Source organism: Monopterus albus, unplaced genomic scaffold (assembly GCF_001952655.1).
Source record: "Monopterus albus unplaced genomic scaffold, M_albus_1.0 scaffold105.1, whole genome shotgun sequence".
Classification (NCBI taxonomy): Eukaryota; Metazoa; Chordata; class Actinopteri; order Synbranchiformes; family Synbranchidae; genus Monopterus; species Monopterus albus.
In genome coordinates, this window is record NW_018127985.1 from 1,132,018 (window position 1) to 1,149,983 (window position 17,966).

The following is a 17,966-nucleotide window of genomic DNA, read 5'->3' on the forward strand; positions in this document are numbered from 1 at the left end:
GGCGGTAGTAAAATAATAGACTGCCCTTGTTATGTCATTTCCAGGAGCCAGTAAAAGCAAAGGACAACAGTGGCTCTTTGTTTTTAAAACCAAATCCACAGTCACATGAAATACTCAATTTTATTTCCATTTAATGACTATTCAAATATTTGGAAATCATTGCCCATTCCTAGTTTGTATTATTGTAATTTATCCTGTCATGTTTGGTTTTATTCTTGCTTGTAATGTTGTTCTATTGCTTCTCAGTACCTGTGTAAAGCACTGTGAATTGCCTGTGTGTTTGAAATGAGCTATACAACTTAAGCTGCTTTACCTGTTGGTCTGAAAGCCCAGTTTGTACAGAGCGTGTGTGATCTCTGCACACGCCAGGATGGCTCCATGGCGACCATGGAGGTCAATGCCCACCGCCACTGGTAGCAGCTGTGGCAAAACTGAAAGCAACAAGGAAGAAAGAGCATGGTATATCTACTCATGAACAATTATTATAGGTTACAGTCAATTTCCAAACGTCATTTCTCTCTTTCATTGAAAGCCCTACTGTACAGGAAAAGAGAAAGAGGTAAGGTGACATTGTCTACCTGTTGTTGCCATATAATCGGGTGCTTGAGGCGTCAGGTTGTGGAGTGCTTTAGTGGCGAGCTCTCGGATCACACTGGAAAGGACATATAAAAAAAAAAGAAGGTGTTTTTGTTTAAGGCATTAAAAACAAAACTATGAGTTTTTAAAAATTTGCTGACATTATGAGGGCAGGACACTTACCCATCCCAGTGGTTGATCTTCATGGTTATTAAATGGTCTATCATCGCTTTGGTGTACTCTGGGAAACTAGCTATGTAAACACTGTGTGGACAACAAAAAAACACATTCAACTACACAAAGAGTAAATACCAGCTTTTGACACATCTCTGAATCCATTCCTACATGGAAACAAAATCAACATCAGCAATCTCTTAATCTCTCTACATCTTTATTCAATTATTTTCATTTATAGTCAGTTGTACCCCGAGGCTGCATTTTTCTTCATTTTCACAGCTTGAATGTTTGCTCTGCCAGCGGTGGCACATTTCTTGAAAGGTTTGGAGCTTTTCTCTGTTTCTGTTGATTTACACGTATGATATGATGTACCGTATATAATGTGTCTAATTGAAGCTAGTTTGCAGGTCTCACTCCTGGATAATCTTTTAAAACAAATAAGGGAAAAGCAGGCTGTGTGAGCAGTAAACTGCTTATTTCTAGTAACATAAGCAATGGCCGTGGGGGGTATTCAGGAGCTTCAAGCTTCATGTTTGGGTTATTTGGCAATATCACCACCAGATTATAATATGCAATATAACACTGTAACTCTTTAAAAAGCTGCATATTTTTAGGCACTTTAATAACTTACAATCATAGAAGTTCTATCACAAAGTTGGACTAATTTCTATTTGTCACTTTTTTGTGCACAGGGACATTTCCTACCAGATGACTACAAGTGAAAACTGACCTCTGTACAATCTGTCAGCTGCCATTCCCATTTTAGTCTTTACACTTCTATAGCATACCGTCCTAAACATGTAACCAGGTGCAGCTCCGCTTCAGTACTATGGCTAAGAACATGTGACTGCAAAGGACAAGCCCTTGTGAGCCGCCTGTGTGAATAAAGTTTCTTACCTAATGTTCAGATAGCAGTTGTTGAGATTCCCAACAGCGTAGTAGTCTGCTGCTGTTACGATGTCAATACCGTAAGGAAATGTCCCCTATTGAGACACAAAGAAGCAACAAACAGCTGAGACATTATCAGTGTATTTAGTAAAAACTGTTCAGAATGTTCAACACTGAGCAACACTGAGATGCAAAATAATCCATTTCCTTGCAAATTCAAGTAATGACTTCAGAATTTAAGAAAGACTTATGATTCAAAGACTTTTGGGAAAATCATGTGCTTGCTGGTGGCCTGTAGCTGCACTGGGAGGATAGTTTTTACTTCAAAAACTCTCACTAACAAGGCAAGTTTGAGCAAGACTGCAGTACTTAATCACGGTAATTCTATTTGTCATAATGTACAAGTAGTCAATACTGGTGCCACAAACCTGTCTGCCAACATTCTCCTGGAAGGCAGCCTGGGACAAAATGAGACAAAAATTAACTTCTGTCGTGTAACTGTATATATTTAGTCAAATGATCGCAGGATGCTGAAAACTCACAGAAGCAGCTTTTCGGCAGCTGACATTTCGGTCGAACACAGCTGTGACCAGCAAAGCACTGCAGAGATAAACACAAAGTGTGGACTGGAAGATGTACTGTAGCTGTCTGATAAAAGGCAGTGTATCTTTGTGCACCGTTTACTGACAGTGAACTATTTCAATATGTATTTTTCCAGACAATATTCTGTAATAAACACTTACTACTCCATTTTTCTAGCTTGATTATGATCCCGCTGAACAAAACTTTTTGCAGCTTGGAAAAGTATTTATGCACATCGTCTCCATTTTCCCAACATTTATTTTAATGACTAACTTTATAGAGTGGTCCTGTTACAGTGCACCAACAGTATCAACATCCTAATCATTTGTTAAGCATCAGTGACTCATGATGTATATGTCTAGGATACATCGTCACCACAAAACTGATTTTCTGTTGCAGTGTGCAGGTTCCCAGCACAGCAGCTAAACACAGAATGTGATTAACCATGATTCCCCGTCAGTACTGAAGTAGTGTGTGATTATGTTTTGACCTCAACATGCTCCCACTCTGCACTGGGAGGGATGTGAAGTGACAATCTGAGTCTAACTACTGTTGGCCTTGTTTGCTCTCCTCCCATTTTCCCTGCCTCATAACAGTAAGATTCAGGCCTGGGCCTTTGCTAACTGCTCTTGCCCTGAGGGCTCCAGACTGTATTCTGGATAACGCAGCTAGAGGATATTCTAAAATACGTCTGTGATTGCTACAACTAATAAGCACACAGTGTATCTGGAACTGTGTCTGTATGTGGGTGACCTTAAGTCCCTTAGTCCCACATTTATAACAGTGAGTTTGCTGCAAATGTCATCAAGCTGTGATGACTAGAGCAGGAATCAGCTTGTCTAAGCCTTGCTGCCAAACGGCGACCGAAACCTACAGTAACAGGCGAAACCTGGCAATCCTGTAGGCTAGGGAAAGGGAGGGTGTTGTTGCAACTGCTGACGATAATGCTAGTCGCAGGGGTTCAATCTGACACAGCAGAGCTGGTCTGCACAGTCAGAGGCCACAGGTCCATACATGCATACCGAGAAAAAAGTTCAAGCCGTTACTACTGACAAAGACTGAACATGCTGAGTTTCTCTAGGTGATACTGCACCTTAGTTCCTCTTCACTAGCTGGTGATCAGATGTTAGTTCTGAAATTCAATCTTTTTGCATGACATGACCCTTACAACCAAATCTTTAGTGGCTATAATGCAAAAAAATAATAATAAAAAACAAATGAACAAGAACTCCCCAAAAGTACAAGTCTCTTCCAAGCTCAACAATAATGTCTGAAAACTCAGCTGAGGTCACAACTCTCCCATCAGTGTCCCGGAGGAGATTTCTGGGATATTTGGATCAATGAAATTATGGAGGTATATTGTTAATGTAGCAGATTGAGCACAAAGCAACAACAACAAAACAAACCTCATGAGAGTGGTGAAAGTTTCATAGAAAGAGAAAACATATCAGACAAACATACATCTCCTGACTGAAATGCCTAGCGTGCAGTGGTTAGCACTGTCGCCTCACAGCAGGAAGGTTCAGGGTTCAAGCCCAGGCCGACCCAGTGCCTTTCTGTGCGGAGTTTGCATGTTCTTCCTGTGCTTGTGTGGGTTCTCTCCAGGTACTCTGGCTTCCTCCCACAGGCCAAAGACATGCAGCTTAGGTTGACTGGTTACTCTAAATTGCCTGTAGGAGTAAGTGTGGGTGTCTGTCTCTGGTTGTCTGTGTCAGCCCTGTGATAGACTGGCAACCTGTCCAGGGTGGACCCTGTTTCTTGCCCAAAGTCAGCTGGGATTGGCTCCAGCCCCCCCGTGACCCTCTTCAAGATAAGTAGTATAGTTAATGCATGGATGAAATGCCTAGCATTTATAAATGCAAATGCTATTAATTACCTTCAGAGTCAGACAACATGATCGCCTTTGCATACCAGTCATAAAATGCCACAGTATGTCTTTATAATTAAAATGTAATTCAAAATGTAGACACAAAACAACACAAAAACAAACTAGCACATGTACTATTACATAAGGAAATACAAGAATGAACTACAGAAGAACTGCTTAAAGGCAAACCATGTAATGTCTATGCAAATTACAATGACAACGTCATTCACAATGAGCTACAACCTAAAAAATGTACTGCATTATACTGGGAGGTGTGACTGTTATTTAGCCTATCCTTATTGATAAATGGGTGGCCAAAATGAAGGCGAGGTCCGTCAGTATTTGCAACACAATGCAACAGAGCCACAACCTATATCTTCCACAGTAATCATAGAGATGAATGAAAACCTGAACGTCATCACCTTCATGCAGAGAGTATTACTGCAGAACTGCCGGATTAGACTGCATTAGTTTTATGTGCATATCATTTATACAGATATAGATACAGTACATATCATATTTGTATTGTGTTTTCCTTCTCTGTCATGAAGGTGAAGACATTATGTTGCTGAGAGTTGCAACTATGGCACGCCAGTGATGTTACATACATGTAACATACATTTTACACAAGGAGGAAATGTCAGTTTTCATTACAAACAGCTAATGGGAGATGAAAACAGGTGCAGCTGCCCCTGGCTTTTGACTTTTCCTGTCAGCTGTCTAGTTGACAGTAAAAAATGTGTTCCTGGTGTGGTTTTGTAGCAATTTATGACTGTGTTGGCTTTATAGGAAAGGAGAGAAAAAGAGGTTTACCTGGCAATCTGAGTGACAAAAGGATTGAGCTCCTTCGGTTCATAAGCCCTGGCGAAAGACCAGCACACATAGCATGCAGCATCACGCACATTGGAACCAACACTGCATGCCCCCCTCTTTTCCTCATAGGTTAGGGACTTGATAATGAGTGGCACAACTGCAAGTAGAAACATAATGAGATGACTGGTTAATCTCAAAAACACACACACACACGCAATACTAAGACCAAAGAATAAAAGCTAAGACATATAAATGTTACACATACTGTATGCAATCTTACAGATTAGCAGCTATATTTTAGCTTCACACGTGGCCAGAATCCTTGGACGAAAACCACTAACACCTCACTGAATTATGTGACTGTGCACACTGAATTGACTGTTTATGCCATAAGAATGAAGGATGTATATTTTATTATGCATGAATATTTGTATTTTCCACATATTGAGCCTCTGAACTGTGGTCAGCCTTCCAGATTTTACTGATTTAAAATTATCCTTTTGCGGTGCACTAAAAAAAATAAGTGGAAAACTGTTTTGCGGTGTGCTTGCTTGAAAATTATACAGAATTGACTGAAAGCAACAGAAAAAAGTAAGAATGCACCAAGGCAAAGCAAATGCCAAATAGCTTTCTATTAGAAAAACATCAGTGTGGCACAACAATATGGGTGAATATCAGTTTCAGCTGACAATTTGATGCCAACCTATTGCAAGCTACTGCCTGCCCACATTGTTAAATTTTTCACTGTAAGAACATCAGTGATATCAGTGTTCTCACAGATAGATATTTAGTAATTAGTACTTATGTGTAATATACAAAGAAAACACAAAATGATTATCTTGGCAAGTCAGTATTACTTACTTTGAACACTGCTTACCCAGTGAAGTAAAACTAAACAAGAGCATCAGCAGTTGCACCTGTGAGTATGCAAATGTCACACTGGTCTTGCCAGTGCACCGCTGAACTTCACTTGAAACTTGATGTGTCAATGTAAACGAGCAGGTTATTTTCAGGAGCTAGAGAATGATATTTACGTGGTCATTTTCACAAAAGAGAGAGAACGAGCAGGAAAAAGGAAGGAGCAAGAGCCCCCACCCCACCCCATCATGTAAATCATCGCTTGAGGCTTGACTAATATCAGGTGCATCAGTGTTGCCTGAGGGCCCTGCTGTTTAGGCTGAAGCCCCACCCTCTGGTGAGACAACACCTCAGAGACAGGAACTAACCACACAACTAACATCACTAACACATGCACCATCACACACATTCACAAACACACTCTGAGCTCTGAGCACATAGTGGAACAACGACAAGGTATCTACACTGGCTGTTGAGTGTGGAGCTGCCCTCTGCGAACCAAACAGGAGAACACACTGTTGCTAGATCCAGAGCAGGTAAATGTTTTTCTTTTTAATTCTCCCTTCATTAACAAGGAAACGGCACTACATCAAAGCTTTTCTGTGTTTTTGGACAAGAATAGTAGTGGTTTGTAAAAGTACTGCCACTAGTGTGTAAGGTGCATTTAGTGTTGGTAAAAGTTACCTGCCACCTGTGGATTTTAATTATGCACTGCTTCCACTGCCATTATTGATGCACAGGTCATACTGAAAGTACCTGACCTCTGCAGAAAACCTTCTAAAGCTTTTTAATTGGATAAAAGGTTTTTCTAATATTATTTGAGTATTAATAAAAATGTTGTTACAGAAAAAAATTCTTTAAAAAACACATAACCTATGTTCACTAATGAACATAGGTTATGATGAACAAAAAGTTTTTACTAGGTTAAACTCACAGTTAAGAGCGAGTGTTAAATGGGGATTTTTCTAAATAAAATTTAGTCCTTAAGAAGGGAGCGGCTTTGCGTGCTTCTACACTTGGACAGAAACTTGAGTGACAACTTCTTGCGACAGTTCATGACAAGCAGGTTCCTCCATGTGACGCCCAGCAACACTTAACTCACAGCTTTAGGTGATGTTTCATTTCATAGGCCAACCTGAAGTGCTGCCACCTACTACACAGCTGGTCCGTTAAATTAAAAAATATTAAACAATTTCTTCTCGTACTTAAGAGTTTCTAGCGGCGGTGAACTCATTAAAATGACTAAAGGGAACCGAGTGCATCCCGCAGGTGTTGTCATGGGAAGCAGGTGGCTGGTAGTTCCCACGCTGACACCACAGAGTTTAGTAAGGTTGAGAGAGAAAGCAAGTCTCTGCATGCCCTCCAGGTCTGTGTTAGTAAGAGCCTAGTCTGCCCAGCACCTGCCTACCTAGTACCTTCGTGACTCTCTGTCTCTACGGGACAGATGAAGGGAGTCGTATCAAAATGACAGACTGGGGAACAGGCAGGTCAAGTAGGCACTGCCAATCAGCCAAAACTGCACTAAGACACGAGTCCACCTATGCAAACATTCGGGTGTATTTTTAAATACAGGTTCAGGTTTTCATATTTATCCATTTCTTTATTTGATGCTCTACCTTGTGTGGACTAACAGTTGCAGAAATACATTAGCCTGAGGGTGCAGTGTTTGGTGTAGTTAAGAGATTTTTTTTGGCCAAGCAGCTAAATAAAAAGTGAGAGGAAAACCAATGGGAGCCACTCTCCACCTGAACCAGTCAAACAACTCTGTTAGCCCCATTACTCAGTGATAATCTAGTGCAAAACCTGCCATGATTCACTGGTTGCTCTCATATACTTTAGTACAACAGCTTCGGTATGTATAAAAATACAAACTTAGAAATGTAAACAACTGCTAATTGTTTAACTGTATCTGTGTATTTTTCTTTCAGAAAGCGTGCATTAGAATCAAGATGGAGACTGCTCAGGAACGCAAGCCAAAAAGGCCCCACTACATTCCCCGACCACCAGGGAAGCCCTTCAAGTACCAGTGTTTCCAATGTCCTTTCACCTGTAATGAAAAGTCCCATCTCTTCAACCACATGAAATACAATTTGTGCAAAAACTCCATTTCCCTGGTGCAACAGAAAAATGGGCAAACGGGCCGGCAGGTCAAGGCTGTAGCAAAGGAAGCCCCTGTCAAATCTAAGGACTGTCCAAGCCCCCAGCCAGCAGTTCAGAACAACAGACCTGAGAAACAGGGAGCTGAGGAGAGCAAAGCTGACAGCAGAGACGGCACAGAAGAAATAGACATTGAGTGCGACAGTCCAGTCAGTAAGGACAGCCCAAATGTGGCAAAACCAAATACAGTTACAGAAGGACAGAACAGAGAGAGCAATGAGGCTAAGCCTCTACCGCGCCCATCTGCCTTCTCCCCTGTCACACCCAACCGTGACGGAGCCGAAGCCTTCAAGTCATCTGTGCAACTTTCAGAAGATCTGCAAACTCCGGCTCCTGCTTTCAACCATCTAGGTTTTCCATGGGGTACAGGTCCACCATCCATTCCTTTAAAACCATTCCCCCCTCCCATAGTTCCTGAGTACCCCCCTTATATCCTGCCTGACCGGCCCCTGTATCCTCCATATTACCTCCCAGGAAATCACCATGCAAATGAGTCAAACTCTCCTTCTTTCCGGCCAGAGATTCTAGATCCCCAGAGGCCTGTGGTACCACAACCCATTGCTCCACCTCACGCTTCTCTCTTTCCTCCGTACACATATAGATACTGCCACCCACTTCACCCAGGCCCCCCTCTGCATTATACCCTATACAGACCACATGAGCTCTCCATGCCAATTACAGGACCCAGATATATTCCTTTGGATTTCTATGGCCAGACTCTGGAGCATAAGGATTATGATTTATACATGCATTCACATCCCATCCTCAACGCATCTACACAAGGGCAGAGCAACCACGGGCAAACAGGGGACAAAGCAACCAGGCTGAGCCCTAAAGAGGGGTGTTCAGCCTTAGGGTCACCTGACAGACCCACCCATGCACACAGCATACAGAGAGGCACAGAGGCCCCACACTACACCAACATGGGTGAAGCAGACACAACCACCCAACTAGGACACACAACCACAGCTGTGCAATCCATGCATGCTGACTTAAGACAGGAGGAGTCTGTAGAAAGCCTGCTGCAGTTAAGAACTCTGCATGTAGACAGGGGGTAAGTAAAAACGCCAAATTTTGTTTTGTTTTTTTTTATCTACCAAGAAAAAGAAATTGTCATTTTTGTCTTAACTGCAGGTCACTGTATTTGTAATAGTGGTAGTTTTTTAACTTTTTCTTTTTGGTGTGACTTCCAGATCAGCTGAGACCAACAGATATTCCTCAACGTCTGTTTCTGAACCATGTCCTGAAACTCCACCAGAACTTGATGATGAAGACAGCAGCGAAGATCTGGCTCCCCTCAACCTCTCAACAAGACACCATGACAAAGAAAAATGTCCATCTGACCCGAGACTGATATGCTCTGACAAAGAGAAATTAAAGGGGGAGGAGCTACCACTGAACCTCAGCCTTCGTGCCTCTGACAGCAGCCCTTTGCACAGCTCTGCCTTGAACACTTCAGAAGATCTTGAGAATGGGCCAGACATCAAGCTGGATGAAGAACCATGTGACCAGAGGCAGACTGCAGCACTGGCTCTCTGTCAGCTAGCCATCGCAAGCTCTGCTGCCTCTTCATGTGACTTCAGCACCACAGACAGGGCCCCAAAGGATTCCTCAGATGCTGGAAGTCCTGGATCTCCAGAGAGGACCAAGTGCACCAAGGTAACAGGCATGAAAAGAACAAACAGTAGCCAAGCTGAAAACAACTGCCATAAACCAAACAAGAGAGCAAAAGCAGCAGGACGGGCTCTGAGGAGGAGGCCTCGCTGCTGCTAATAACTAAACCCAGACTGTTATAATATTTGGTAATAAGGACAGAATATCTCTAATGTTCCACCACTGCAAGCCTCAACATGAAAAGATCAACTCACCGAACATTAATGTTAAAAAATGTTAATTAAGCACTGATTATAATGGCAGGAGTGGGTGTGATATGTCTATAGCACTGTAACAAGATCAACTGTAAAAAAAACATGTTAAATGCAAAGACTTGCTGTCATAAAGATGTGCATAATGTACCTTGTTTTTATGATTGAAAAGGGTGAGAAGTCATTTTACAGGGGTTCTTATTGAAAATGGAAAATGGTAATATACTGTACATGTAAACATACCGAATAAAGAAATAACACAACATGGCTTTTTACAACAGTCTATGTATCCTATAATAAATATTTCAATGTGAATTTGTGGACAGATACCATGTGTCAGCCTGGAAGGCAGCAGCAGGCCTCTCCGACCAAGTTCAGCCAGTGCGAGACAGCCTCCATGCCAAGCATTATCTGTTTCTTGGAAGCTTGAAAAAGCACAGGTCAAAACACAGAACATGTTAGAGGAATACAGGGTGGACAAGTGGAATACTTGAAAAACACACTGTGATTGATAGAAAGGGATGACCCCCCCCGCCCAACATGAACACACCTGAAGCAGTCCATCACTGATCCAACAACCTCATCTGCCAGCTCCTTGGGAAGTCTCCCAGTCACCCTCCCAATGCTGAAGGTTTAAATGAAATAGACAATTATTGTAGAGCATATTTGATATAACAAAAAACAAAGACAAGTATCAACAAGGATGATTTTTTTTTTTACCCCTTTGCTGCAGACCAGCGCACAATAGTTTCCTTATCTTTCAGTCCCACTAGCAGATACTCTGCAAAAATAACATGCACATATGATTTCCTGAGCAGAAGTATTGTTGTAATACACTTCTTACATTGAGTGGAGAAAATCACTGACCAATAACCATTTCCACTTCCTCAGGTATGTCATAGTCTTCCTCCTGTTCTTGGATCTCTGTTTCAGAAGTCACATCATCAGTGGCTGTAGTAGACTGGGACATGGCAAGGTTTGCTGCTAGGGAGCGGCTGCCTCTCTGGTACCTGAAACAAACATTTATACAAACTTTTTAAGACATTTAGCTTTGCGCTCCTCTCTAATCCAACCAGGTCTCACTAAGGACAATCCCCAACTGAACAAGGAGCCATAAACTGATCATGGTGTTCAATTTATGTCAGTATTGGGAAGGTTTCCTACAATTTGCAGTATAAAAAATCAGCTGACTCACATTGGTGGTAGAAACAGTATAACATTATATATAACTGGACGGCATTATGTCTGACCTCCAAGTTGCCAAACGTGGCTTCAGGAAAGTGAGGCCAAGCCTCTGGATTAGTTTGACACCAAGTTTCCTCAGCATGGCCTCACTGCTCTCTGGTAGATGTTTTTGCTCCAGACACTGCAGAACTGTAGGAGCTGGGAAACACATAAAGACATAATAAGTACATGTTGTAATACTAGGATTTTATTATAGAAATTAATAAATTAATTAATACCTACAAGAATATACTTGTTTTTTGGAGCTCTCTGACTAGAGCTTAAGAAAAAGTAAATCTCTGATCTTGCAAGGTTGTAGTACCCTTCAGCTGTAAATAACTCTCACTACAATGGCTATTCAAAGACGTTAACTCTTAGATCGTGTAAATTCATGGGAAGTCTCTATTGTTGTACTAGGAAAATATCACCTGATACATTCAAATACCACCCCCCGAGGATATGTTGATAAAGATTTGTGAACTCAAATAATACTGTTACCACAAGCAAAAGCAACTGGAGCCTAGAATTATGACAATAACATGCACCAGTAAGTCCTGTTCAGAAACTTCTAAAGGCTGCCACGTTAACTGTGCCACCCCGCTTCCATGATCCAAAACCACAAAGTTGCTCTGCATACAATAAATATGATACTGACATTACAACATCAGAGAGCATTTCTTTGAGTGTTCAATAAATCAGTTCTAAATTATATTAAAATTGAAATTAGGCCGGGGCCAGCCAAGCTTCTTTCCTGCTAAAAATCCTTGATTCGATTTAATGGAAAATCCATTTGATTTCATTACTTTAACCGCTGATACATGTAACAGGGAAAAGGGAACATACCGTACTGCAGGAGGTCATCTCTCTTTCCGTGTTTGAAAAGCTTTGCCTATGGGACACAAAAAGGATAACCAAATCGATCTCAGATACATCAGGGGACACGTAATAGCAGTGATATCTGGGAAGGCATCACACATTTTGAAATTTTACTAACAAACTAAAAATATAATTACTTTCATAAACCAAATATCATACCAAGTCATTTCAAGTTTTGAATCTTTTTTGCAGTACTTTACCTTCAATCTATGTACACACAAAAAACCACCTGTAGGCTTGTTGACTCAACACACAGTGCCAGTTTTGAATGCCCTAAGCAGCATATAGGCTGGGGCCAGGTTCGCTTCACAGACATTAAGTACACACTGACGCTTTCTAAACATGTTGTGCAGGTTTATGTGCCAATGATACAAATGTAATGTACTTGCTTGAGGGCTGCAATACATTACCTTAGCTGACAGGAAGTGAGATGAACCCCTACACCCCACCCCTGCCATTAATAAAGATATAAAGATTTGACATGATTACAGGTCAAATGTGAGGGGCATAAGGCTGGAAGAGTGAATTTCACTGAAATTAAGTTCCCTCAACACCATTCCCATTTGCTGAAGAACCGTTTAGCTTAAAGCTGTGAATTAAACTGACATAAATCACCTGAAGCAGCAGGACCCACACACGCAGCAGGTGCATTAGGCACCTGCCAAAACCACAGCAGGTATTGTGTGAAACATACCAGTCATGTCAGCTCTTGTAAACTACCCTCTGCAGGTTTTTCTACAGGGACACGTGTGCACACACCACCACAGGACTGGGTGTGATCAGTGCATATATGTGTGTTTACCAGAGACTGCAATGCACCATCCAGCACCATGATATCTCTCAGTGACTGGCCATTGGTCTGGGATATAGTGGTGAGGCTCCAGTCCAAAAAGTCTCCAAGGCGCTTCTGTTTCACATCAGGGCGTGTCATGAACCTGTACAGTCATGCACAGTGAGGCAAGAAAGCAATGTGGATCAACAAAGACACCCATTAAGACATTCGAAGATCAACTTTGCCCTCTCTTGGCTAGAAAAGCAATTACAGTTAATAACTTTACCTAGATTACATTTGGTGCTTACCATTTGGCATTGATGTACATTGATATATAGACCAAAAAGAGTTCAGACTTGCTGATCCAACCTCAAATCTATGCACAATAATTAGGCTTCATTTAACCTTTGTTTCAAACTATGAAACTGATAGTTTTGGAAGCAACAAAATTAAAATACTATGTTGTTACCTGTGTGGTGTTTGTGCACTTACTTTGATATCAGTACAGATGCGGCATACCTGGGACTGTCCGTGACAACTAGATAAGACTGAAAAAACAAATTCTTTTAATTCAAACTGTGTGATAACATGCCTGTTAAAATCATCAGAAAGTAGGAGCAACTACAAACAAATCCACAAATATTAGAGGGCTAAAAGTTCAGTTCAGATGTCATTGTCCTACTGAAGGTCTCTCTTTGGTTTCCCTAATTTTGGATTAGGAGATGTACTGATGAGTTCAAAATGTTTCAGTTTTTGATAAAACTGTCAATTATATGTTTATCATGGAGGTATATCATGGAAGATAAAGGTGGTGTTGTACTGGACTACATTATATTTATAGGTGTCTTTATATTTTTATCGCCCCAGCCACATAATGAGAGGGTCAGAATATTAGGAAATAGAATTCTCTGTCATAAACATCACACAACTACTGATGCCAAACTTTTAGACATGTTTATTCACTCACATATTTCTTAAGATCAAATCCTATGACAAATCAAGCCATTATGGGATACAAGAATTAGACATACAGACCAATCTCTCAAAAAAAAGGCAAAACAGAATCAAGATTATATCATATACTTAACTTGCCTTTGCAATAGCTAGAATGCGATCCATGATGGGCTCCCTGGTCTTGCCACTGTCTGACTCCAGATGGCCGTCCAGACGAGAAAGGTGAAAGGGTATGAGGCAGGCCATGGACAGCCACAACAACAGCATGTAGCGGGTTTCCCATGTCTTTAATGAATACATGGTAAAACATATTATAAGTAAAGCTAACAACAAAACTAATATATGCCAGATTTGTAGAGACAAATGCACAGGGGTGTGACAGTGCGAAGGTCTATTTTTTTTAAACCTTGAAAAGTAATATTAGTCTCACCTCTGAGTCTCTGGGATCCTGTCTGGACAGCAGGTCCAAAACAGGATGGACATCTGCCACCTCATGAGGAAAAAGCTGCATGAAGATTTTATAACCTCTGACCTAGCCAGAAGAAGAAATAAATAAATAAAACTCTGGGGCCTGTATCACCAAGCAAGGTCACAAAATGATGTGGCTAACTTGGCTGAGTCTGCAAAATGAAAGTTCAAATTAAAGTCAAATTCTAGATGTTATTTATAAATCCCATTATCACCATTTTTTTTTTTTTACAAGGGGCTTTACAATGTATATAGCGTAGGACACCACCTGTCCTTAAATCCTCTCATCAAATTGTCTTACTTTTTTATTATTATAAGTACAATTGTTTATATTCATATTGATAATACCTTATCTGTTACTTCTTGATTCTTAACTGTGTCTGTTTCTATCCCTTTGCTGCTGTGAATTTCCCCATCGTGGGACTAATAAAGGCTTCTATTAGCTTACAAATGGGGGAACATAAAAAACACCCCTGGTGTATTTACCTGACTTCAACATGAAAGATATCATGTGTATATCAGTAGAGTACAAGGTAGACTTATGGTATGGACAATCATAATGACAAAACAGACTGTAAACATAACTGTGTATGAAGCACATGATCAGGGAGTACATGGCCAAATTCCAGGTACTGCCAAAAAGACCTGAGCCACAGGACTTCCTCCATGCAGTGTGGTCTCATGGCTTTTCACTGACTTGGAAAGCTAATGTCAGCAAGAGTCCTGTTTTACTGACCTTACAGATGATGTAGAGAAACTTGAAGCCTAAATGCACCAGTGAAGGGGGAGACTTCTCACTCCTTACAAAATCCAGTATCAGGCTCAGCATCCATTCTAAACACGAAATTGAAGTTTTTAAAAGTGGGAGTCTCCAAATGAATCTACAGAATAGCAACTGAATTCAAAGGCATACATATAATAATGTACCTAGATGTGGGTCCAGCAGATGAGGCTGCTCTTGGTATCTGTTCATTATGACTATACGGGGGAAAAGGCAGTGTAATGAACTGCAAACACGCTAAAATCACCCACCCAAAGCACTGATGAAAAATTGTTTATTTAAGGATTCAAGTAGCTAAACTGCCGACGTCTGTCTTACCCAGAAACCTCTGTACAACAGCCTCGCTTGTCGCCGTGTCGCCTTCGGCCTCCGGCAGGCTGGTGATCAGACCTCTGGCCTCGCTGCTCTCACTAAAGCCGCCCAAGACACACATTTTAACAACAGCGTCTGCTTCGCCACATTCATTCTCTGTGTCTGATAAGGCCATTGTGTCAGGCTGTTATCTCCAAAGAGTCTTTGTTGCAGATTTAGTTATGCACCAGTTAGCAAGCTAATATTAACATTTAAGGCTAGCCTAGCAAAATGAACCGTCTTGCACGGAAATCAGCCTGGGAAACGACTGGATTTGTTCATTTATAACATATAGCTACTACATGGACTTGGTCTTAAGACCATTATCGTGCAAAATGACTATGCTCCAAGTGATATTAAGTTCACTTATAAAAACCAAAGCACTATTGCTCATCTCTGTTATGATGCTCCACAACCAAGCGTCTAAACCACACCCCGCCCCGGGTACGGCAAGCGAGAAGGTTCCTATGTAGGACAGACACGTGACAGGCCAGTAGATTCATGTAAACGAATTTGTCCCTACGCATAATTCTGATTTATTGTTAGCTAATGTGTATGTGTAAATACTATCACATTTAATGTTCCTTAACAAGTCTGACATTTGAAACCTGAAAAAATACAGATGACATTAAATATTGTTTATTCAGGACTGGAAATTTAAAACTGACAAACACTGGGAGAAGCTTTTATTCATTTACACAGAAGGTCAGGACAGATACTTTGGATCACCCCAAAATTTATTGTTGGTTAAACAGGAGAGAGCAAATTATTGAACAGCAACATTTTGGAGATGTACAGAGTGTGTCAGTCTGCATGACATCTGTAGATAAAATACAGAGGAACCTACTGCATTTAGTGGAACAATCATGTTACTTCAGTAGGTCTGTCATAATCCTTACTGAAGATTCTCTGTAGCTATCACCAAAGTGGTTCCAGTTATTCAAATAATGAAAGAGTTGGTAAAGCTGGTTTCTTTCTGCAAACCCTGGTGCTTGAGGAATCTTGTTATGGTAAGCAGAATAAAAAGAGCTGTGGAAGCCACCGAACATCCCTGTAATACTCAGCTCAAGCTCTGAATGACCATAAAAGGAGGAGGGGTCAAAGATGACTGGCCCTTCTGTGTACTCTGCCACATTCTCTCTCCATAAATCTCCATGGAGGAGGGCAGGGACAATCACCACATCTGTAAAAAACTGAGGAATCTTCAGCTAGAAATAACAGACACAACATGTAAGGTGCACAGTCAGATTATTAATACAACCCTAAAGACGTATGTAAAGTATGTTTTGTTTCTGATGCGGTCAATGGGAAGGTGTACCTGTAGCTTGGCCCATAGTTCTCTGACCTCTCTGTCTCCATAAGATTTCTCCACCATGTTAAGCTGGTGCTGCAGCCTTTGCTGGGAGAAAAATGTCACCCAGTCATCCTGCCAGTCATTTACCTGGGGAGGTTGGGTAAAAAAAGACTATAACATCTCAATGACTTAGAGACCATAATACTGTATACAAATGTACTACAGCTTAGAGAATACAGTACACTTACAGTGCACAGATATTTTACCTGTGGTATATATCCACAGCATGTAGTTACATCAAATCCAAATTTTTCAACAACAGGAGCCTCCAAGTGCCCGACACCCTTTCCTGTGTACAATCAAATGAGGTACACTGGAAATCTCATATGAATATGTAACTAACTCAGAGTTAATATTTGAGAGTTAACTGCTATACAGTACTGGCAAACAAGATCAAAGGTGATTTTGCATTTGACTTCGTGTGAACTAAAGTGAAAAAGTGTGAAGGGAGGTGAATTACCTACTGTCTGCTGCTCTTTATTTAATTGTTCCAACTGTTTCTTGTTGTGAAGATGCAGATCTGCCAGCTGCTCCCCTAAGTGCTGTGAGTACCTGCATATTGGGGTCAAAAATAATGCAGTTAATTTTTAAAAAGAACAAATAAGATACTATATTTTCATGTCTCCTTCCACTCTAACCTGCATACAGTGGTGGTACGGATACAGTACTAAACAAATAACGTAAGAGAGCTCTTACTTGCTAAGACCTCTTATGTCCAGATGTTCCATCACAAATGCACATCCTCCTGTGTCAAGCTGAATCACCTTCACAGGCTTGGGGACTTTAACAGTTTCTGTCTTTAAAATTGCTTCCAAACTGGCCATCTCCCCATCAAACATTACTTGGGCCTGAACACAACAGAAACATAGTTTGGTCTGGTGAGCAGTGGCACAGATGGACTCTAGCTGCTGAAGCAAATCCTATGGTGAACCAGCCACCAACTAGAACATATGCAATACATTAAAATATATTTTTAAAAATGATAAAATAATATTACCCCACTTTTATGATTTATTTTAACAAACACTCTCCCATTGTCAGTATCATAACTCTGGCCTTGGCTGATGCATCCACCTCTTGAATAACCAGTTGACTTCAGCATAGTTGTTCCCAGCTCTTTCTTTAACTTGGCCTCCATGGTTAGCTCCAAAAGCCAATTCTAGTATAAATACTGATGTGCTAACCCCAGCAACAAAGTAAAACTGCATTGCTGGAAACTGCTCGTACTCTGCGTCTACGGTGCCCTCAAATGGCCTTGTTTTTCTTCTTTTTCTTCTTCAGGTGTCTCTTAATGGCAGTTGGCAACCACCTTTAGGTGCATTACCGCCATCTTCCAGACTGGAGTGTGGATCAGAACGACCCCTACCTACTACCACACCAAAATAACCCCACTCAGTTCACCT

General features: G+C 41.1%; 2 protein-coding genes across 3 annotated transcripts in view; both read right to left on the bottom strand.

Moving 5' to 3' along the window:
* tbcd (tubulin folding cofactor D) overlaps window positions 1-17,966 on the bottom strand; it is a 45,074-nt gene that overhangs the window by 9,452 nt on the left and 17,656 nt on the right. Inside the window, exons 2-21 of the mRNA XM_020610428.1 lie at window positions 15,177-16,052; window positions 15,005-15,055; window positions 14,814-14,911; window positions 14,040-14,141; window positions 13,748-13,894; window positions 13,148-13,203; window positions 12,686-12,818; window positions 11,851-11,896; window positions 11,034-11,166; window positions 10,651-10,793; window positions 10,504-10,564; window positions 10,334-10,408; window positions 10,114-10,208; window positions 4,904-5,060; window positions 2,184-2,241; window positions 2,070-2,099; window positions 1,651-1,736; window positions 760-840; window positions 579-652; window positions 314-431 (exon numbers count right to left, since the gene is read on the bottom strand). Of these exons, the coding sequence (XP_020466084.1) occupies window positions 314-431; window positions 579-652; window positions 760-840; window positions 1,651-1,736; window positions 2,070-2,099; window positions 2,184-2,241; window positions 4,904-5,060; window positions 10,114-10,208; window positions 10,334-10,408; window positions 10,504-10,564; window positions 10,651-10,793; window positions 11,034-11,166; window positions 11,851-11,896; window positions 12,686-12,818; window positions 13,148-13,203; window positions 13,748-13,894; window positions 14,040-14,141; window positions 14,814-14,911; window positions 15,005-15,055; window positions 15,177-15,345 (1,913 nt within the window). The 5' untranslated portion in view covers window positions 15,346-16,052. The remainder of the gene's footprint in view (window positions 1-313; window positions 432-578; window positions 653-759; window positions 841-1,650; window positions 1,737-2,069; window positions 2,100-2,183; window positions 2,242-4,903; window positions 5,061-10,113; window positions 10,209-10,333; window positions 10,409-10,503; window positions 10,565-10,650; window positions 10,794-11,033; window positions 11,167-11,850; window positions 11,897-12,685; window positions 12,819-13,147; window positions 13,204-13,747; window positions 13,895-14,039; window positions 14,142-14,813; window positions 14,912-15,004; window positions 15,056-15,176; window positions 16,053-17,966) is intronic.
* The window catches only part of fn3krp (fructosamine 3 kinase related protein), a 5,035-nt gene continuing 2,901 nt past the window's right edge, over window positions 15,833-17,966 (bottom strand). The window contains exons 2-7 of one of the 2 annotated variants that reach the window (XM_020610433.1): window positions 17,561-17,964; window positions 17,260-17,411; window positions 17,024-17,115; window positions 16,752-16,852; window positions 16,528-16,650; window positions 15,833-16,417 (exon numbers count right to left, since the gene is read on the bottom strand). In XM_020610433.1, the coding sequence (XP_020466089.1) occupies window positions 16,079-16,417; window positions 16,528-16,650; window positions 16,752-16,852; window positions 17,024-17,115; window positions 17,260-17,411; window positions 17,561-17,701 (948 nt within the window). In that variant the 5' untranslated portion in view covers window positions 17,702-17,964 and the 3' untranslated portion in view covers window positions 15,833-16,078. The remainder of the gene's footprint in view (window positions 16,418-16,527; window positions 16,651-16,751; window positions 16,853-17,023; window positions 17,116-17,259; window positions 17,412-17,560; window positions 17,965-17,966) is intronic. The other variant, XM_020610434.1, reaches the window with a different exon arrangement.